General features: G+C 43.3%; 1 protein-coding gene across 1 annotated transcript in view; it reads right to left on the bottom strand.

The window, feature by feature from the left end:
- The window catches only part of ERLEC1 (endoplasmic reticulum lectin 1), a 1,331,813-nt gene that overhangs the window by 272,120 nt on the left and 1,036,464 nt on the right, over positions 1 to 23,229 (bottom strand). Inside the window, exon 12 of the mRNA XM_044055082.1 lies at positions 22,082 to 22,206. Within this exon, the coding sequence (XP_043911017.1) occupies positions 22,082 to 22,206 (125 nt within the window). The remainder of the gene's footprint in view (positions 1 to 22,081; positions 22,207 to 23,229) is intronic.

The following is a 23,229-nucleotide window of genomic DNA, read 5'->3' as shown; positions in this document are numbered from 1 at the left end:
CTTCTAATGAGCAGCATGCACAAGAAACTTACGAGTAAAAAGCTAGTAAGTATTCATAAGCTATATGGCATACTAAACATGTACTGTAAAAATAACTTATGTACAATAAATCCCTTAAAGGGTGGAAGGAGGGAATATGTACTGTTGCAATGACATCTCTCTGAAGACCTACTGTTATGGTAATTATCCTACACAATACTGATATCTTCTTCACTGAAAGCAAGCATTAACAGTATATTCTTACATTTGGGTAGATCACCAAGCAGTACTTTCTCACAGTATGATGTTGTCCTGTTCGATTCTCAGCTAAAGCGTCTTCTGTGTGGAGATATGCATGAATGGGCGCACCTTCGTTGAAGGTTATGCATCAGAGCTGGCAACTCGGTACATAAAAATCTATTGCCATTCATTAGTGGACCGGAGTTCCGCTGTGACGACCCCTAACCGGGAAAAGCCAAAAGATACAACAACAACAACCAAGCAGTACTTTCAACTACAGCCACAAAACAGGCTTTAAGCCATGAGAATGGAAGACTGCAATGGTAATCTCACCTAACAAGGGTGGCCATCAACCGACCCTGGAAACTACAGAGTTATTATTCTGAATAGTCTAACATGCAAAGCCATGAAACAAATTATCATGGAAATGATCAGCAAAGACACAGGCAACATACAGACACTGAACCCAACCCAGTATGGTGTTGTCAAGGGAAGGTTATGTCTACTAAACCTGGTGGACTTCTTTGAGGTCACCAAGACAATGGATGAGACGAAAACAGAGCATACTGCCTAGATAGACCTGGCTAAAGCATTTGGTATAATACCCCAACAAGGGTATAAATGATAAATTCACCAAACTGGGCATAAACACCTACATAACTTCCTTGGATTGCCAGCTGGCTCACAGACAGGACCCAGGAAGTCAGGACTGGTGAGGTGAGACAACCTCCACTAAGAGACTGGTCACCAGCAGGGTACCTTAGGGCTTCATGCTGGAACTGCTCATATTTGACATCTACTTCTTGGATGTAAAGGCTAATGTCAATGGCCTTTGGTTGACCAAGTTCGCAGATGACTGTTACAAATTGGGAGCTATAATAGATTCCCACCATGACACAAACATCTTACAAGAGAGTCTAACACATACAGATGACTGGTGCCATAGTCACGGGTTAAAACTCAATGCCAAGATAAGAATTAGAGTGCCTTTTGGGAAAACTGCTACCCAGGTTAATTACTCCATCAATAAGACACCTGAAAGAGTTGACCCCTTAGTCAGAAATCTGGGAACATATTTAGACAGTAATCTAGCCTTTGACCAACATGTGGCCAGGGTAGTAAGAAAATCATTCTATGTTGCCTAGTTTATAAGGACATGGCACTGAAGTCCAAGGAAGTCAAGGTGCCACTTTATTTGGCCCTTATCAGACACATCAAATATTAACACCCCTTCGGCATATACCTGACCAGACATATGCAACAGTTAGAATGCCCACAAAAGTTCTTTACCAGAAAAATCCAGCCTATACACACATTGTCATGTACAGATCGCCCTACAGCCCTATCTCTATACCCAGACTCCAACAGGTTACTGAGAGGTGTTCTATGCCTGGCAAAGGCATCCTCAGATCCACCTCTGATGGACCTTTTGCACATCTGTAAAATGAAGCCATCAAGACTAGTACATCCAAGGATTTAAATTTTGCTTGTGACATAAATAAGATGTGTTGGTGAAACAGATGCATGTCAGAGGATCCCCATGCTCTGGAACAGCCTCCCCATCCACGTGAAGCAGAGTCCTTTCCTAACCCTATTTAAGTGTAACTTTGACCAATTAATGGAAAATCACAAATTCACCCCCTGTCTGGCCCTCATGTTTCTAATAGACAGAAACAAACAGTAATGCCCAAGCTAACATACCTACCATCCCCAAATATCCTCTAGAAATTTCTGAACATACCCCCACCTAATAAACACCCATGACACATAGGGACACAATTAGGATGGGTTGCATGGCTCTTATAAAAGCCCTGGTGGTTATTAGCCCAGTATATACCTATGAACCTGTAGTGCAGCCATAACAAAACCTGCCCTGCTGCTAGAATAAGATTCTAATTTGAAGTGTTTGGAGAAGATGTGAACTGAAGTCCATGTGGTAACTCCTAAAATATCTTGGGCAGATACATTTCTAAAATATGTTGTAAAGGCAGTTGTTTCACTAGTGGAATGTGTTCTTCAAGTATTCTGTAAAGGTTTGTTGCATTTGTCACACAGAAGGCAATACAATAGGCCAACCACTTGGAAAATAACTTCCCTTTCCTTTTTAAATGAAACAGAAAGTTGAGCAGATTTTCAATGGAACAAATATTCCTCGTTTAACATCTTAGTTGTCTGTAAATATCCAAAGTGCACAGAAAATGTTCGACTTCATGCAGGCAATTTGGATAGAAGACTAGAAGTTAAATACAGCAGTTGAATGAAACAGCAGTAGCAGGCATGAGTGAGGGTGCAAGCTTCAGAAGTACCGTATAAGGAGATTTGTACATGGCAGCTTGTAATTCTGAAATTTGCATGGTAGACGTCACTCTGAACAGAAAGAGGGTCTTTCAGAAAAGGTACTTTATATCCATGAATTCAAATCTTTCAAAGGATGGAAATGCTTACTTTTTCAAATTAAAAAGTAAAGTCACCAGATACAGTCTGCTTATATTCAGACGAACGCCAAACAGTAAGCGTTAATAAGACTAATCTAAAGGCTGCTCTGTTCCCTCGTAAGGTCAGTCATTTGGAAATATGTACACAGCGAAGTCTACCAATGTGTGCTTAATGCAGTTTTTATGGTCTGAATACTTTAGGACCTTAAGCAATAATTGGATTCTGACTCCCCTAACATTGCGTAGATCTCATTGTGTCTCCTGATAAGCTGTGTGTATATTTCTGAGAATATTTAGCTGCATCTGTGTACATTTCTGAGCATATTCAGCTGTATCTGTGTCATTGAACATGTTGCGTGTATAGTTTTTGTAAATTATTAGCTGCACCTAGGCTTCTTATACAGTTTACAGTTACTTTCTAAGTATTTTATCTGTATGCTTGAACTATTCGTCTACTTGTTTCTAATACTGTCTAACCCCCCCCACTCAACAGATGAGCTGGGATATTGCATTTGAATTGTGCCTATGGGATTTGTTATTAGAACACCTTGTGACTTTGAGAACTGTATTAAACTTTGCCTCCCCTGCATTCTACTACAGCTGTACTTGCTGTCTTCTCCATTCTTCCTACTACTCCTACCCTCCCCCATTATATACCCCCCTCTCCTAGTCCTGTCCCCTATATCTTCCTACTTCTACATTTTACTTAATTCCCCCTTCTACTGACTATGACTCAACTTCTTCCTCTGTCTCCTTCTCCTCTACCTGTACCTTTCCCCCATTAAATACCTAAATTTGTATGTTTGTCCGTTTTTTTTTTTTACAGTACTCCTCTCCGGAAGGTCCCTCCCAGCCTCCTGAATATAAGCACTTCCTCCTGCAAATCCTCTGACGTTTATCTGGATATTTCTTGGTTGCTAGCCTGGGCCAAATAAGAAAGGAATTTCTATGAGAACCCCCATACCTTTACATTTGTGAATGTATGTAGCCTTACATTGGACTAAATTATCTACAACTACATTTATCTATTTGTTAGACTACCCTTCCGTGTGCGTGAATCAGCAGCCCACCATAAACCTTTATTCACCCTCTCCCCCTGTGCTATTGACTTCTAGCCTTTGAACTCTTTAAGGGACTTGGCCATTTTTCCCTGCCTGCTATTCCCCCCACTCCCACTAGATGGCAGTACCGTAGCCCATATCAGTTTAAATCCCTTTTGCACGATACTATTCTCTACATACTTACAAACTAACAAACTTTCTCAAACCCCTTTCCACACTCTTCAAACCTGTTAATTACCACCCCTTCCCTACCTCTCACAAACTAAGGAACAAGCTCCCCTTACGTTCTTACAAACTACAACTTATTCTTTCTCAGTCCTCAGTGCACTACATACTTACCTTAACCCCAGCAGTGGCTGATACTTTTTTCTTTTTCAGCTGGTCTCTCTCACCCTGCTGCTCTATCCTGCTCCGTTCACCCTGTGGGCTCACTCCTCTCCCCTACCCTACCCCCAATTCTCACCCACCCCCAGTGCTTCTACATTATCGTCCTAAATCCCTCCCTCTCACCATCATCCAATCCTCACACTCTTGTCCTGCCCCCACCTCACCTTCCTACTTCAACCACTCCTCTTCCCTGCTAACTACCAGTATCCTTCTCCCACTACATCCCTCATAGCTGCTATTAACCTACTCTCTATCACATCTAACAGGCTCCACCTATCATGATCACTCTAACTCCTAAAACCTTTACCTCCGCTTCTCTCCTCCTCCTCCTTCCTCTATACTACGCCACCTCTTATACTCACTTCCATCTACACCCTCCACCCCTTCCTCCTTACCCCCCCCACACAACACACTTCCAGAATATCTCTTCCACTTTAGTTCCCTCCTTCCCTTCCCTCCTCTTCAAAGTAAAACTTTTCCCAATCATTACTAAACATTACAAACCCAAACCTTTTTGCTACCACACACTCCTAACTAGGTACACACCAAAACAAATTATTCCTTTTCTCTCTCACCTCTGCTTAGCTGGTGACATTCACCCTAACCCAGGACCTGACGTTTCTCCAATAATCCATCCTAACTCCTACAATAAATCCACAAATAAATACCTCAAATTCCTCGCCATCAATGCCCAAAGCCTAAAAAATAAATTAACCCTCTTTCATGCCTGGCTCTCTCACAACTCACCAGACATAGTAGCCATCTCTGAACCCTGGCTCAAACCTCATATCAGTGACTCTAAATTCCTTACCCCCGGATTTCAATCCCTTCGATCTGACCACTTAGGTAGAAGAGGTGGTGGTGTAGCATTAATCTACTCCAACCAGCTGTCCTTTACTCCATATCCTAATCCCATCCCTTCATTTAACAATACTGAACTTGTAACGGGCCTACTAAAAATCAACAACCTTAAAAGCATTTGCTTCATTTCACTGTATATTCCCCCAGGCAACAACACCAACACACTGGAAGAAATCCTCTCCTGGGCCCCCTCAAATATTAAGCTAGAAACCTACATATTAGGAGATGTAAATATAGACTGGAACAAAATCAATAACCCTAATCCCACCATGTCTATTAATCTATTTAACTATACGCAACTTACCAACTCCATCACCAAGCCTAACAAAACAAACCCCCAGGTTCCTACTAGACTGGATCTTGGTATCTCATCCTAACAAAGTCTTACAATCTGGTGTCATTCCAGACCCACTAGGAGACCACCTCCCCGCCTTTATCCATCGAGCTTCTCCCTCTTCTCCACAGTCCCACCAATTCATCCACACTTGTAACCTCTCTAACTTCAATCCTGCTACCTTCTCTGATTCATTTAAATATACTAACTGGAACCCCCTGAAAAATCTTCCATTAGACACAGCCGTCGATTTTTTCAACATAACATTCTTCTGCGACCTTATACAAACATAGGGGGAAGAAAACATGCCCTTTATTCATATCATAATCAAAGCGATGCTCTTTCATTTTTAAATATTCATGCAAATGCAGGCATGCACCTACTATGCAGTAAACAACTTCACCTCAAAGTAAGCAACCAGTGGTTTCTCAGGTAATGAGAAATGAAGATGTGGGATGATGCTGGTTGTGTGTGGAATTTTCATGTCACATAGATCAGTACTTTTGGAGATGCAATACATATTGGATTAGACAGAGAAGGAAAGCATTTTGGAGAAATGTCAAGACCATGGGAATTAGAGGATGCACAAACCAATATGTAATAAATTGCTGTTACACTGACCTTCCCTGAAGATCTGAGATGATTTTGTTGTAATCTGCTGGCTCATATAAACCTCATTCAATATGACTGTGGTACTACTTTTGCTTACAGTCATCTTTGTCACAATTATATCTTTAAAGACTTAACTGCATTTATATTTCCTGCACAGTTTTAAAATTTCTTAACTGTAGATACTCTTGCTGTATTTGCCAAACTACTGCAAAATGCATGTATATGTGTTTTTTTTTTCTATTTGGACCAGACAGGGGCTGTAAAAAGGTCTTGCAAAAATTATGTACATGTGTTATGTTGTTCCATGCTTTTTAATTTCTCCAAATCTTTTGGGTTTCTAATACCATGACAGGAATGGACATCACTCCTAAGTCAAAGTACGATTAAAGTTCATGAAATTAGTACTGTTTCAATCTTTCATGTCAGCCAAAAGTGCTCTTTGCAGCACTAGCAATGTGCCCAGTAAAGATTCATTCTGCAATTTGTACGGGGGTTACATGTACTGGTAACATATCTAAATACAATTGTAGATTCTATGACAGGAATGGACCCCATTCCTAAGTCAAAGTACGATTAAAGCTCATGAAATTAATATTGTTTCAGTCTTTGATGTCAGCCAAAAGTACTCTTTGCAGCACCTGCAATGTGCCCAGTAATAACTCCATCTGCAATTCGTATGGGGTTACATGTACTGGTAACACATCTAAATACGACTGTAGATTCTTTTTTGCAAGACCCGCTACTCCTCCTACTATTGGAACTGTCTGGGTATTTGTTTTCCACATTGCTCTTGTTTCTGCCTGCAGAGCCTGATATTTTTATGACTTTGTGTAACTCTGTATGCAACACACTGTGGTCACTGAGTGTGGCAATTTCAATGATCAATGCTACTTTTGTCTTCTTTTCATGGACCACTATATCTGGTTTTCTAGCATCTACCTTTTGAACTGTTGGTAATGGCTGATCCCATGTGATGTAAACTTCATCGTCTTCTATGATGCTTTGCGGCTGTTTCCAGTGTTTTGCACATTCCCAAGTGCAACAGTCTTGCCACATTATTATGCCTTTCAGTGCACAGTCCTTCTGCCATTAGTATGTCACAACCAGCGACAAGGTGTGCGACTGTTTCCAATTCGGTTTTACAAAACCTACATTCGTCTGCTTCTCCCACATGTTCAATGGACTTTGTAAATAAGCGTGTACGGAGCCCACTATCCTGGGCCAAGAATATTAACCTTTCACCTCTTGGTTTGAATTTGCCTCTCCTGAACCATTTCTGCATTCATTCCTGATCAACATCAGGATCTTCCAGAAGTTTTCTATACTTTCAACTATACATGCATTTTCAACATTTCTTGCCTTCTCATCTAGTTGTTCACCTTATATTCTTTCTTTTGTTTTTGGCACATTCAGTTGCTGCCTGATTTTTATCTACTTCTAGTATGATTTCCATTCCTGCTTGATGCAGATATGCATCTGCTAGATTAAACAGAGAAGTCATCTCAGATTTACTCTCCTCATATTTCAAAACTTTCACTACGTTTGGGTCTTGTGAGGTCAACAGATATGTGTGGAGTCCCACGACTACAGATTTATACATGTAATCAGTTTTAAGGAGGCCCATTCCTCCTTTGGAACGGGGAATATATAATCTCGGTATGCACTGATTTTTATAAATCATTTGGTAAGCATGAAACATCCTTCTTGTTTTCCTGTCTAATCTATCCAACACATTTTGGGGCCAGTCAATCACTCCAAAACTGTAAGTTAGGACAGGAAGAGTGAATTGGTTTATAGCTTGGATTTCGTTCCTAGATGTTAATGCTGTTTCAGGATTAAAGTCTTCTAAAGTATTTCTTATTAAGTTTTATTCACATTTGTTCATGCTTTATTGTTGATCCTTCATCAATTCCCAAATATTTACACACTCCCTCTTGCTCAAGTTCTTTTATATTCACATTCTTGTCCCAAACTGATGTTTTCCTGGCACTAGTTTTCCTGCATTAAAGCTTGCATTTGCCCATTTATCAAGACCAAATGGCATTCTTATATCATCTGAAAAAGTTTTGACAACTTGCAGTTGTACTTGCAGTTCCTCATCTGATGAGCTATACAGTTTTAAATCATCGACAAAGAGAAGACGAGAAGTCTTTATACTTTGTTTCTAGGAGCCAAATTATAGTCATGGCCTAAGCTGTTAAGTAGACAGTTTAATGGGTTAAGGGCAAGGCAGCATAGCAGTGGTGACAGAGAGTCACCCTGGAATATCCCCCTTTGAATTTTTATCCCTGGGATAATAATTTGTCCTTTATCATTGCTTAATTGCAAAGTGGTCTGCCACTGTTTCATTGTCACTGTAATGCAGTTGATCAGTGTAGAGTGTATCTTATACATTTTTAAACATTCTTTTGCCCATGAATGTGGGATAGTATTAAATGTTTTTTTTTTGCAGTCAATCCATGCCATACTTAGATTCTTCCCCTTTTTAAAGTTCTCCACTATGACTCTATTTAACAGCAAATGATCCTTTGTTCCATATAACTTTCTTTTATTACCCTTTTGGTCTACTGTCATAATTGAGTCTTATGGCCTGGGCAGCGGCTAAAAATGTTTTTTGTACAAGCCCACCACTCTAGTTAACAAACTTCAAATTAAATAAAATAAATCTGTTGCAAACATTCCGAGCTATACTGGAAAGGCTCACCCAGACTCTGCAACAGTTTGCAGTGAGGGAAAAGTTAGTTTGCTTTCTATTTCTTGTTTTTGTATTACTTCACTGCCCTTTTCTATTTTGTATACTGTGATTTGTTTTCTTTACACTGTGTTTTACTTGTATTCTGTTTTTAACTGCATATTAAAACTTGAAAAGAGACCACAGCTCTGTCTCTTGTGAGTCAGACAGAAATTTTTCCCACCCTCCCATCCTGTTACTGTTGTGTTTTTAAACATCACTGTCTTTCAAGTAGCATCTCCCTTATGTTGATTTGAGCATATATCTCGTTTCTTCTCTGCTTTTAATGGCTGGTGTGAATAAGCACAAAATTGTCATTATGTGAAATCGCTCCCCTTCAACTACTTATATTTATTGGCCATCCTACTGTATTCCACAGTACCAGAATACAAAAGTGCCCACCCCCTTTCCATATATCTTGCTCTTTTAAAAATAGTGTCCATCCACTAAAACTTAACTTTTTAGACAGCTAAAATAAGAAGTTATGTACTCACCATAACATTCCATCTGAGTAGGTAAACTTCATTTGTCAGCAACCTATGGGATTGGATCCGAACTCAGATCCAAGCCAGTAGTTTTCAACAGCTTTAGATCCGAGCTCCAAGCTCCCCCACTACCCATAATCCCCTGCCAACCCTGACTGACCTCAGATCAAGTTTGCCCAACAGCAGAGACTGCTACAAAATTATCATTCTCAAGATAAGTGGGTAAACCCCATGGACCTGAGTATGAAGACATTCACAAGTGAGGGGGCAGGAGGGAGGGACGGTTGCTGACAAATGAAGTTTACCTACTCAGATGGAACATTATGGTGAGTACATAACTTCTTAATCTGAAGTAGTTAACTTCATTTTTGCAGCAACCTATGGGACAGAGTCCCCAGCTACCTAAATCTTGGGCGGCCTTCATGGAAGGATGTTCCGGAGCACTGCAGAGCCAAAGGATGCTCTCCCTCTGGAGACAATGTCCAATTTATAGTGATTGATAAAGGTATGAGAAGAAGCCCAAGTGGCTGCCGAGCAAATATCATCCAAAGAGACTCTAGCTCTAAAAGCCGCAGAGGTAGACACAGAACGAGTAGAGTGGGCATGGACTCCCTGAGGTGCGGGCCTGCCCGAACTTTCATATGCTAAAAGGATACAATGCGAAATCCATCTAGACAGTGTGACTTTAGACACAGATTTACCCAAATTAAATTTGGCAAAGGAGACGAACAACTGGTCGGATTTCCTATGACCAGATGTCCTGCGGATGTAGAAGCGAAGTTGTCTATGCACATCCAATGAGTGTAATTTGTATTCCCCTTTGTTATGGTGATTAGGAAAAAAGACCGGCAGGTTGATGGACTGGTTAATATTAGACTCAGAGGCAACCTTGGAAAGAAAGGAGGAATTGGTCCTGAGGTAAACTCTATCCTTGTGAAAGATCAAGAATGGGGGTTTATCACAGAGGGCCTGTAGTTCAGAGACCCTTCGAGCCGAGGTGATAGCGACAAGAAAGGCCGTTTTCCATGACAAGAATTTGAGATCTACTGTAGCTGCAGGCTCAAACGGGGGAGCTGTCAAGGCCTGAAGCACCAGCATTAAATCCCAAGGAGGGACTACATCCTTCACTGGCGGTTTGAGCAGAAAGGTGCCCTTCAAAAAGGTCTTGCATAATTTTGTGGTGATCAAAGGGCCCAGTTCGTTTCCCACGTGATAATGAGAGATAGCTGCTAGTTGAACCTTGACTGTGGAGGAGCTAGCCCCCTGATGGAACAGTCCTGACAGAAAGTCTAATACAGCGGGCAAGGGAGCTGTAAAAGGATCCAAATTTTTGCGTTCCGCCCAAATGGAGAAACGTTTTCATTTGCTGCTATAGATCTTTCTAGTAGAAGGCTTGTGTGCTGCTACTAGAACAGTTTTAACTGGGGAAGAGATGCTGGGAGTCCTAGCTACGAGTGGAACTGGAGCAGCCAAGCTGTGAGCTTGAGGTTGACCAGGTTCGGGACTGGGAGATCTAGGGGGTGGGAAATTAGATCCGGACTGGGATCCAGAATCCAAGGAGGATTCACCAGATGAGACCAAAGGTAAGGGAACCAGGTTTGACGAGGCCAAAACGGGGCAATGAGGATAATCCTGCTCCCCAACCGACTGGCTTTCTGAAGAAACTTCAGCATCAAGGGAAGAGGAGGGTAAGCATAAAGAAGACCGGGAGGCCAAGCATGCACCAGAGAGTCTCTCGGGGGTTCCCTGGAGGGGGAAAATGAGAGTGAAGTAGTCATAACATTTTGTGTTCAAGGGAGAGGCAAAGAGATCGCAACAGGGTTGACCCCATTTGGCGAAAATCCGATTCGCTATCTCGGGATTCAGAGTCCACTCGTATGGCAACAGGATGGTGCGACTTAGTTTGTCCGCTAGGATGTTGGACCGCCCCGGAATGTGCGTTGCTACGAGAAAGCGGTTGGTGGAGATCGCCCATTCCCACACCCTCATGGCCTCTCGGCAGAGTGGGTAAGACCTGGTTCCCCCCTGTTTGTTGATGTACCAGACAATTGACATATTGTCCGTCTGAATCACAATCGTTCCTACAGGAAGAAGGTCCTGAAGTGCTTGCAATGCTAACAGCATTGCCCTCATCTCTAGGGCGTTGATATGCAGTGAGGTCTCCGTGAGGTCCCATGTGCCTTGGACTGTCCTGCCAGAACAATGCCCCCCCACCCGAGGCGGGAGGCGTCCGTGGTCACTGCGGCTAGTGGAGGGGTCATAGAAAAGGGGCGTCCTTGCTGGAGGTCCGGGGATTGGAGCCACCATAGGAGGGCCCTCTTGCAAGCCCCGCTGACTGGAACGGGATGGCTCAGAGGATAGTGAAGAAAGGACCACTGCACCTGAAGGGTCCATTGTAAGACCCTCATGTTCAACCGAGCCATTGGCAATAGGTTGATTGCTGCCGCCATCGAGCCAAGACCCTCAGGACCAATTCCGCCGGGGGAGCTAGAGATTGCAGAATGGCTTGCACGTGTAGCCTCAGGGTTAGTAGCCGGTCTGAGGTCAAGAAAGCTAGGAGTTTGTTCGTGTCTAATCTGGCCCCTATGAAGTCTATAGTCTGAGTCGGAGTAAGAGACGACTTCTCTATGTTGATAGTGATCCCCAGCCGGGGAGCTAGACGAAGAAAGTAGTTTCTGGCTGCACAGAGTAGATGCCTTGTCTGGTACAGGTACGGGAGGACCTGAATTCCCTGGAGCCTCAGGTGGGCTGCTATCACTGCTAACACTTTGGTGAACACCCTGGGGGGCTGTGGTGAGACCAAAGGGGAGGACCCTGAATTGGTAATGACTGGCTCCTAGCTGGAAGTGGAGGAACCTCCTGGATCGCCTGTCCATCAGAATGTGGTAGTACGCATCCTTGAGGTCTATAGAGCACATCCAATCGTTCTCCCGTAAAAGGGGGAGAATGGATTGAAGAGTGACCATGCGGAACTTCTCTTTGGTTACTGACAGATTCAGGGAAGAGAGGTCGAGGATTGGTCTTAAGTCCCCCTTCTTTTATGGCACCAGGAAGAACCTGGAGTAAAACCCGGACCTGCACTGGCCTTGGGGGGACGTGTTGGATGGCTCTTTTTTCCAGCAAGCGTTGGATTTCCATTGCTGAGGCCTCCCTCTGATCGGGTGGGACATCGGGGAGGTATCTGGGGCTGCGTGGGTAACGAGAGAAGGGAATCTGATATTCTCTGGATATGATGCGAAGCACCCAGCGGTCTGTCGTGATGGACTCCCAAGCTGCTGGGTGCTTCGAGAAACGCCCCCTGACTGCCTCCAGAGTGGAGCAGTCGAGCAACCCCTCAGGGGTGTTGCGTGGGTTGGTCCGAGAAGGGTTCTCTGGATCCAAAGTTCCGCAGGCCCCCTCTGCCTCTAGGGCGGCGTCCACCCTGCCCTCCTCTGCTGCATAAGGGCTGGGAGTCCGGAGCGGGACGAGACTGTTGCGACTTCCGGAACCACATCTTCTTCTATCCCTTTTGGTTCTTAGAGAAGGACCTCTGGGGAGCAGAGAAGTAGACTCCGACAGCAGACGTCTTCCCGTTCTTTTTGCTCTGGACCAAAGTATCTCACACAGTTTTGCCGAAGAGGAAAGAACCATCAAACGGGGCATTAGCGAAAGATGCCTTAAAGGGTTCCGTGAAATCACAGTGCCGGAGCCAGGCCTGACGTCTCATAACGAGGCCCGCTCCGCTGGCTCTAGCGGCTCCTTCCATGGCATGAGACAGTAGCCGCACAGAGGTGTTAGATATGGATCAGAGTGGCCATCCAGGTGGAGTGCAATTGTTTGTCCTCCGCCAACATGGACTCAGGGGGGGGGGGGTGACGCAGCGTACTCTTTGATAAAGTCCAGCTGCAGCCGTAGCACATGTGCCATGTAGTTCAGCGACCTCACAGAAAAGGTAGCCGAACTAAACACCCGCTTCCCTAGGCAGTCCATCAACCGAGACTCCTTGCTCGGGGGAAGAACCGAGGGGCTCTCCTGAGTAAGTTCTCTCTTGGTGGCCGCCGCCACCAACATGGCATCTACAGGGGGGCCTTTGCTCCAGTGGGATTTGTCAGAGGGTGGGCTGAGAATCTTGTCCGGGCGCTTGGGGACTGGCTCCATAGTGTCCGGCTCCTTCCACACTCTGGTAGTAATCAAGTCTACCAAGGGGTCGGCCGGAGGGGACACCCAAAAGGTAGACGGGCCTGCTTCAAATGCCTCCAGGAACACGGATTCGTCCGAGGTAGGCTTTGGGGCAGACCACCCCCCCCCCCTAATTCTGAGCATCTCCATGACATCACCAAATGAGACATCTTCGGGGGGTGATCTTGGGGAGCCTTCCCCTTCCTCCAAATCCGTGTCCTCAGTCAAGGACTCGGAGGAGTCCAGGTGCCTCCTCTTGCACCTTCGCTTGTGAGGAACCTCCTCAGGGGGGGGGGGCTGTCCGAGGAGGTCTCACCCGCAACGTTTTGTTCCAATGGAACTACCTGGGACATTAGAGTAGGCTGTCCCTGGGGCCGGGTGTTGGAAGTCGGACCCAACTGAGAAGGAGTGCAGGGTGGAGCCGTGGCAAGGGCCGGGGGCCTGGAATCCCTTGACAGAACCCTCTCCACCACGTCGAATGCAGAGGGAGAGCTGCTCTCTCTGGGATCCGAGAGCAGACCCTCCCTCAGATCCGATGGATGGATCGGAGTCGGCGCCGAAGCAATTGGATCCGACGGACCAGCATGCTCCCGACATGGACGGAGCCAAAGCCATGCCGATTCCGCCAGATCCAAAGCTCAGCCCTCGGCTCCGAGAGCTCGGATCCAAAGAGAATGGAGCCGACAGACTCGAGGGAAGTTTCGGAGCTGAAGTACCCAAGACTATCGATGCTGACACACCCCCGGCTCCAAGGCTGCCCGGCTCCGAAGACTCCGAACCCAGGAAACGGGACGGAGAAGGAGCTATTGGGGCAAAGAAGGGGGTCGAGCTCCCCCTCGGAGGGGGGGGGAGGCAGGAGCACTCCCATCTGCAGTTGGGCCTGGAGGAATCTTCTCATCATCCGGTCCAAATCTGCATCAGTGAGACTTCGGGTAGATCTCGACGAGGCCACCGAGGCGGGGTGGGAGTTTCGCCTCGATCACCTCGACGGAGATCGGGTCTCCTCCTCAGGACCCGGTGAAAAGCACAGGGACCGGATCTGAGAAGGAGGAGGCCCAGAAGTCCTGGAGGGAGAAGCCCGCTTAGCTGGGGGGGGGGCCCGAAGCGGAGGCCTCGGCCCTCCGTTTGTGATGCTTCTCCTTCCTCCTTTCTTTCCTAGCCTCCCTCTCCTCTGGGCCTAAGGCGGGAGGTTGAGTCCCAGCCGAGGGGAGGGAAGCAGGAGTGGCGGCCGCCGCAGCGGGAGCCACTGGAGGACCGGAGGTAGAATCCGAGTCCGGGGGCAGAAGAACCGCTAGAATCAGCTTAGACCTCCGGTCCTTGAGTGCCCTGGGGTTGAACGCTGCATAGATGGTACAACCAGAGGACAGGTGTTCAACCCCAAGGCACATCACACACCGAGTGTGGCCATCCTTTGGGGACAGCTTATGGCCACACTCGGTGCACTTCGAAAACACTAACTTTGGGGCCTCAGACATATTAGAAGGAAAAAAACCACACACACTAGGCCCCAAACACACACACACACAACCTTGACGGAACCACAAAGGGAGGGGGGAGGTTAGAATATAGGACAAAATAAATTAAACTAAGGTGGTTCTAAGGGATAAGGGACCTGAAAACACAGTCACACCAAAAGTTAAGTAAAAGGGGTTAGAAAAGTTACATTTTCTCACGAAAATTACGAACAACGCTTGGAACTCGGGATCAAGCTGCTGAAGTAAACCGCGGCAAACTAGATCTGAGGTCAGTCAGGGTTGGCAGGGGATTATGGGTAGGGGGAGGAGCTTGGAGCTCGGATCTAAAGCTGTTGAAAACTGCCAGCTCGGATCCGAGGTCGGATCCGAATCCCATAGGTTGCTGCACAAATGAAGTTAACTACTTCAGATCTTAAGTTACCCACTTTCATATCTAACTGCTTAATGTACACTGCAGTGTTTAGGATAAACCATTTTTGTTTCATCTTACCTTTAAACACATACTGCAAGACCACCAGTTATTGGAGAGCCAACATTCTGCCTCTCAGTAGTCATCTTGGAATTAGTGCTTCTGTTTTCTCCTGGTGAGAGAAGGAGTACAGTGACATTATTTTCTGGAGACTGCTGATCACCAGAAAGCCTAATAACTGCTTTACAGCTAACAGCTTGGAATCTGTGCTTATATTCTGATCCTGGAGAGAGTAGAAGCATTGATTCCTGACTGTTTCTTGTTGGAGAGTGAGTGTCTATGCTTACCATACCTGATTTGTCTTAGTTGCTATTCGAGGCATCTACCAGAAAAAGGCTAGAATCCTACAGACCCTTGCATCATCTGGGACAAGACTGTGCATCACCAAACAGGCTGTAGCCTGCTTCTCTTCTTGCGATTGGTGCTAACATTTTGCTTCTGGTGAGAGAAGGAGCAAAGAAGCATTATATCCCTACAGCATGAAGCTGTGGTGAGACCAGCATTAGTAGTAGCCAGGCATTAGCCATTCATGCGACTCCCCTCTTTTCATCATTCCTGACAAGCTAATTCTTTGTTTTCAGTAAGTACTGCTTGATTTGTTTCTAAATTCAGAATACCTGCCTAAATACATCATCCTTAAATTTCCAGGGTCTACATATTAGTTTTCCCTCAAGTGTTTGGCAGTGCTCTGTACAGACTTTGACACCTTGAGTGACATTTTTCCTGTAAAAGCACAACTGAAATTTCTCCAATATCTAGTTGCACACAGGACAACTAGTTTGCAGTGAAAAGCACTGTCCACATAGATGCAAACCTGATACTCCTGACGGTGATTGATATTCTCAGTACAACAGTCTAATTAATAAAAAAAGGTCTGTTGCCATGGATATGAACTTTGCCAGCTTGGTGGATATGGTCATCTTGAGGCAATGTGCAAATTTATTTTATTTTATTTTATTTTACATTTGTTGACCGGGCTAGTCTGGCTGGATACATGTCCATTTTCAGCAGAGGCCCGAGGAGAAAAGCTCCACTATATACTAGTGACTTACAATAAACAAAAATATACAAACATATAAGCAAATAAAGAAATATTCTCATGTAGTATAGTAACAATGCAGAAGCACTTTAACAAGAACTAAACAATAGCGAGGAATCATTATCCCATAATATTTGCAAGAGTAGGACTGCTAAAAAATGAAAAAGAGAGAAAATAGTAACACGTAAAGAGTCTATAAATATTTACACTATTAACAAATTAGGATAAACATTTTGTGCCGGGGCACTAGTTTTGAGATAGAGATTTGCACAGTAGGGATCAGCATCTAGGTTCAATAAAAGGAGAGATGACAGGTTGCAGTAATATATCAAGTATAAGGAGAAAAGATAGTATAGGAAAATTAATACGCAGGTGGGACGCTAGGTGCACTACACTGGAGGGATAGAAGTAGTGATAGAGGCAAGTAGAAGTGAATGGAGAGGACTGTAGAGAGGGATTGTTTGCTGAGCTCAGTCAGGATTAGAGCAGGGGCATAGCCAGTGGGATTTAAAATAGTTTCTTAGTTGTTTTTTGTAAAGGTGAGATGAGCCTAAAGTGGTCAGTTCTATGGGAAGTTTAGTCCAGTATGAGCCAACAGCAAAAGTAAATAAGGCGTCACCTGCTTTATTATGAGATTTGAGAGTGGCTACTAGAAGTTTGCTGGCTGAGCGAAGGGAAGTAAGATTCTTGTATGGGGCAATGAGGTTATTAAGTATGGGTGTATTAGAGGGGTAATGGAGAATTTTATATATGATGACTAACTGATGTAGGAGAATTAGATTTTGAAGTTCAAGCCAGTTAAGGTTTTTGAGATTAAGACAATGGTGAGTACGAAATGGGGAACCTGTGGGAAACCTGGCAATACCATGGTAGGCTGTGGCAAGGTTCTGAAGGTTAGCTTTTGAAATGTTGATAAAAGATGGAGAGGCATACAATAGTGTAGAGATGAGATGAGTTTGGGCAAGAGACACTCTGGTGGTTGCAGTAAGAAAGGGCTTAAGTCTACAGAGGGCACCTATCTTTTTATTAACAGTCTTGATAGTTAGATCAATGAGGCAGTCAAAGTTTAGTTGATTGTCTATTGTAACGCCTAGTAGTTTAGTGGAACAATCAGGTTTAATGATAGTGCCATTGTCAGACACAATGGAAAAGGAGATAGGGGCAGATTTAAGGGTTGGGGTGAAAAGTAGTAATTTGTTTTTTTTGGGATTAAGGAGGAGACAGATATGTTGGAACCATTTTTCTGCTGCAGTAAAGACTTTTTGGGTGGAAGAGTGAAGTTCTTCTGGAGATAAAGCAGAACAGATGAGAGTTGAATCATCAGCATACTGAATACAAGTGGATGTCGGGAGTGAAGTAGACAGGTTATTTATAAATATGGAGAAGAGAAGGGGACCTAAGATGGATCCTTGAGGGACACCGATAGTGACTGGGAACTGAGAGGATATATGGCTGTCCCAGAGGACTGCTTGTTTTCTATCTTTCAAATAAGAGTCAAGTGAGAGAGATTTCAGAGTGTCTAGGAGAAGTTGATGGTTGACCATATCAAAGGCTTTTGAGAGGTCCAGGAATACAGCAGAGGAGAAAAGGTTGTTATTGCGATTTTTGATGATCATGTCTGTGAAGGAGAGAAGGGCAGTGGAAGTGCTATGGTAGGGCCTAAAACCATGTTGGGAGTCTACGAGTAGGCTATTTTGCAAAAGATGATGTAAGAGTTGATGGTGTATACAATGTTCCATAATTTTAGATAGTGGAGACAGTAGCGCTATAGGCCGGAAATTAGAAAGTTCATTAGTGTTACCTCCTTTATGCAGAGGAATGATATGGAAGACTTTCCAGCAGGATGGAATAGTAGATTTGGTTATTGTTCTGTTAATTAAGATGGAGACTGGGTAAGCTAGTTCTGCTGCTGCTAGTTGCAGATATTCAGCTGGTAGTTTGTCGGCTGAAGGGGTGCATGGTTTAAGCTTTGAGAGTAACTTATGTATGTGGGTTGTGGAGACTGTACTAAATTTTAGAGTGGGGGTGTTATGTTGAGGAGAGGTCTTTTGAAGGGAAGGGAGTGGAGTCATGGTGTTTGCTAGAGAGGTGACTGTTTCAGAGAAGAAGTTGTTGAATGTATTGGCTATTATATTGGGTGGGGTCTGAGCTAAGTTAGCTGGTGTAGGTGTTTTGGTATTCCCTGGATGGAGCAGTTTACTGATTCCTGACCAGAATTTGTTGGGGTTGTAAGTTTGGTTTTGTTGATATTGAAGGTAATCATTTTTTTTATCAAGATAGGTGAGTTTTTTTGTAGTATTTCTAAGGTGTTTGAAGTTTTGATGGTCAGTTGGGTTTTTAGTGGTTCTCCATTTTGTCCATAGTTTATTCCTTAATAGCATTGTTTGTTTTTTTTTAGAAAGCCAAGGGGCAGCTTTGGATCCTATTCTAATTAGCCGAGAGGGGGCATGACGCTCGAGAATTTGTAGGAAAGTGTTGTTGAAATGGGTAACTGTTTCATCAAGTGGGAGGTGTTTTAGAGCTGACCAGTTACATTCCTTGAGTTCATTAAGGAAAGTAGGAAGGTTAAAGTTTTTTTTTTGTTACGTATAGTACGATAACTAGCCTGTTTGAGATTATTTTTTTGTTTAGTGATGTAGGTGAGGAGATGGTCGCTGATATTGTCTGGGAGTATTCCAGTTTTATATGAGAGGGGATTATTGTTGATCAATATCCAGTCCAGGATGGCTTGTTTATTGGTTGATTTGTGAATTCTAGTAGGGGAGTTTATGGTTTGTTGAAAGTTAAAGAGATTGAGGTGAAAGGTGGGTTTGGGAGATATGCAGGAGTTCCAATCAATATTAAAGTCTCCTAAGATTATGGTTTCTTGAGGAAAGCTACAGGAGACCCAGCTAAGAATATTTTCAAGTGTGTTTAAGTTATATTATATTAAATTGCCTCATGTTTACTGACAACCAGCTAATTCTCAAACAAACTGATATGGTATGTGAGAGATGTACTTACACAACAGGCAAAGCTCCCACATAAAAGTGCTCCTAATGTCAATAAGGTTGTCAGTAGTACACATGCTGCACCCATCACACACAATTCAAAGCAGACATATAGACCCACATATACTGAGGCACTTATATGTAACCTTCCTAAACCACAAATACCTTTTAGACAAAGTACACATAAGAAATACCCTCAGCAACCCCAAACGCACTCTTTCAAAACAACACCCACATCAACACATATAGCTACATCTCATGGAGCCTCTACCTCTAAGCCCATAAGGCAAGTCACCACACAATCCAACATTCTAGTCAATGGAGCCTCCATAGAGAGGCACATTGATGTCCCTCATACCAGGATGAGTAACGAGAAAGTTATGGTCAAGTTGCTTATCAGGGGCTAGGATCTGCCACATTACGCATGCACTCAGGTCACTGGACCACAATTACCAATATAACTCAATCATAGTCCATGTGGGAGTAAATGACCTGAGACATACCTCCCTAGACTATATGAAGAGAGACATCAAAGAGCTCTCGGAATATGTGTCTCAGGCTGGTATGAGCCTAACATTGAGCAGCATTTTACCTTCACCAAGGATGATGCCACAATACGAGCAAAAGATGACTGACTTTAATAATTGGCTTAATTTCTGGTGTCATTCTAAGGGGGTGCAATACTTGTCAGCATGGAAGGAAGTGGTCAACAGACCATGCTGCTTTGTCAGGGATGGTCTGCACTTCTCCTCTGTAGGCTTTCAAATATCAGCTAAAACACTGTCTTCCCCCAAAGTGCCTTTTTTAGGCAATGCCAAACTGAAAGTACTTCTAACATAGCAAATCAAAACCAAGAAAATCTAAAGGTAAAGCTCAATGCTAGGAGCCTAAACAAAAAACTCCACTCCCTGGAAACTCTCTTTACGCTAGAGAATGCTGATGTCTGTGCAGTCTCTGAGACATGGTTTAAAGCCGCACACAGCACACCAACAGTACAAGGTTATAATGCCTTCTACACATTTAGACCAGCTACTTCACATGGGACTAAAGGTGGAAGCGTCTCTATTTACATAAAAAATACATATACTTCAAGACTGGTCAAACAGGACAATGCACTTGAGCTGCTCCATATTCACATCACCATAGGTAAAACCCAATACCACTTTCTCGCAAGCTATAGGTCCCTCTCTATGACCCTGGAAACTCATACCATGTATTTTAAACTTATTAGAAACACTAACCATCCAACCCAATACCATATTCATGGGTGACTTTAATTACCCCACTATTAACTGGGAATCCTATACAACATCAAATGTACATGCACAGAGATTCCTGGATTTTGTCAACACAAACTCCCTGGACCAGATTGTCAATACACCAACCAGGGGTGCAACCATACTGAATCTGGTCCTTTACTTCTCAGAAGTCAAGCCCAATGTCAGTGGTCTTTGGATGACTAAATTTAAGGATGATTGTAAATTAGGAGCTGTCACTGAATCTCATACTAACACACATTTTCTCCAGGAGGGGCTGACACAGACAAGCAAATGGTGTTAGAGCCATGGACTAAAACTAAATGCCAAGAAATGCATAACAGTATCTTTTGGGAAGTCATCCATCCCTGGTAACTTGACAACACACCCCTTAGAGTTGACCAAGTAGTCAGGGACTTAGGGACACACATAGATAGTAATCTAATCTTTGATCATCACGTGTCTACAGTGGTGAGGAAATCATTCTATGTTGCACAACTTATAAACAAAGATATGGCATCTAAGTCCAAGGAAGTCATTGTTCCACTGTATTCGGCATTCATCAGACCTATCACTGAGTACAATGCCCCTTTGATATGTACCTAACCAGGCATATCCAAACAACTGGAATGTCCACAGAGGTTTCTCACTAAAAGAATACGGGGCATAAGTAATATGTCCTATGCTGACTGCCTCAAGGCCCTGTCCCTGTATTCTGTCTCTTACAGGCTTTTGAGGGGAGATCTATGCCTAGCATACACGGCATTGTCAGACCCCACTCTGATGGACCTCCTGCATATCCACAAAATAAACAGTACGAGAATTACCCGTTCTAAACACTTGCCTGTGATATAAGTAGGACCTGTTGGAGAGATAGGTATGTGTCCCAGAAACTACCCTGTCTATGGAACAGGCTCCCCATCCATGTGATGCAGAGTTCCTCCCTAAACCAATTCAAGTGCAATTTGGGCAACTGGATGTAAAACCAGAAATTCACCCCTGGTTTGGCACCTATGTCCTTGTGGTCGTTAGCCTAGTAAACACCTATGAACCAAATGATTCATAAATCATAGTTCCAGTATTTATTAACTGGATAAAATAACTCATTTAGAAATGGGGACATACAAATTTTTGAACCCTTTGATGGCAATGGAACTAAGCACTTTAAAAGACACACAGGAACAGACAGCACAACCTATTACAACAGCATCATAATCAAGTTAACATTTTAAAGGCAAAAGTTAAAAAAGATCACAACTTAAGGTTATGTCAAAAAAAGGGTAAGCTACAGTGAAATGAAGCATGAATGTCTTTTATTTTTGGTAATTCCTGCTGCCAAAATATAATTCATAGACTTTACCTACAAGCACAAGTGAAATTATTTAAAGATGTGTACATTTGATAAATGTAAAATCAGATAAAAATTATGTTCATACTGATCCAATGTCAAAGAGTTGCAAAACAATGCAGTATCACAGAGAGCACTGTAAATTCCTTATGGTAATACAGCCAAATATTCTAAAACCCATTTTGTACATGGGCATGGAACACCTGTGTAAGAAAACTTACTTCACTTTCTGTGTACCGTCATCTCTGAGCAGATACGATCTGGCCACATTCTTCTTTGCCCAGTCCATGTGTTCTTGTACATTCCATGTTCCCACTACTACAGAAGATTTGCCTGTTTCTTTGTCCTTAAAATATATATAAAAAAAACATGACTTGCTTATTTGTCAACTGAATTGCTGTTTATTTCAGTTGTGTGGTTATTCATCTGCAATTTAATGCATTCCTGTTAACACCTCATTATGAGCTGCTTGTATGATGTCTGTATGTGCATAAACTATGGAATACTACAGTAATAATCCATGGCTGGGTGCGAGTAAATCAGCATTGCCCACACCCAGCCATGGGTTATTGCTATCCTACAATGACATTATTTTAAGAAAAAGGTTGCTTACTCTCCTTAAATAATTCCCTTGTATAATGGTGCCGTGGTGCTCTTCTGTGATTTTCCCTGGTATCATAGGTCTTTCTTGATGTACTGCGCATGCGTATGGGACTTACATTCCCACACTTACACAGTACATCAGTGCTGTGGATTGGAAGCAAAGGCGAAAGGAAGATCTCAGTCACTTTTTTTTTGTTTGTTTTTAACAAAAAAAAATACTGAAATCCGGAGACTTCAAATGTACGAGAGAAAATGGACAGAGAAAATATAAGGATAATCAGGTACTTTTCTCTAGCTTTGCATAATGTACCCGGATTTCCTTGTATTTTCTCTATCGCATCTCTCTCGTTCTTTTGAAGTTTCTGGATTCCCAAGTTTTTTTTTTTTTTTAATTAAAGAAAACTAGAATTTCCACAGCATATATTAAAAGAAGAAAGCCCGGGTGGTCGGACTTTTTTCTACTGGTATATGTTCAATTTACAATGAGCACGCTAGTTGGGCTGACCAATCAGCATGCTCCTTTTTGAAAGTTAATGGCCAGTCTTTGTATAATAAGTTATACTGTATGCAGTTATACTCCTGGTAACTTTATTCATGTTGCTTACATGCCAGTCTCCTTACCTTTCCTCAAAAAGTTAAAACACCAAATCAATTTGTCTTAAGCTATGTGCACTTCATTATTGCTGTCAATGTCTGATACTCATATTCACATTCCAAATATACAGCATCTCATTTGCTGTAATCACTAAGCGATCGGAGCACGAAA

The sequence above is a fragment of the Protopterus annectens genome, chromosome 1.part2, assembly GCF_019279795.1.
Source record: "Protopterus annectens isolate FY-2018-M chromosome 1.part2, PAN1.0, whole genome shotgun sequence".
Lineage (NCBI taxonomy): Eukaryota > Metazoa > Chordata > Ceratodontiformes > Protopteridae > Protopterus > Protopterus annectens.
Note: the sequence above shows the minus strand (reverse complement) of the source record. Positions and strands in the feature narration are given on the sequence as shown.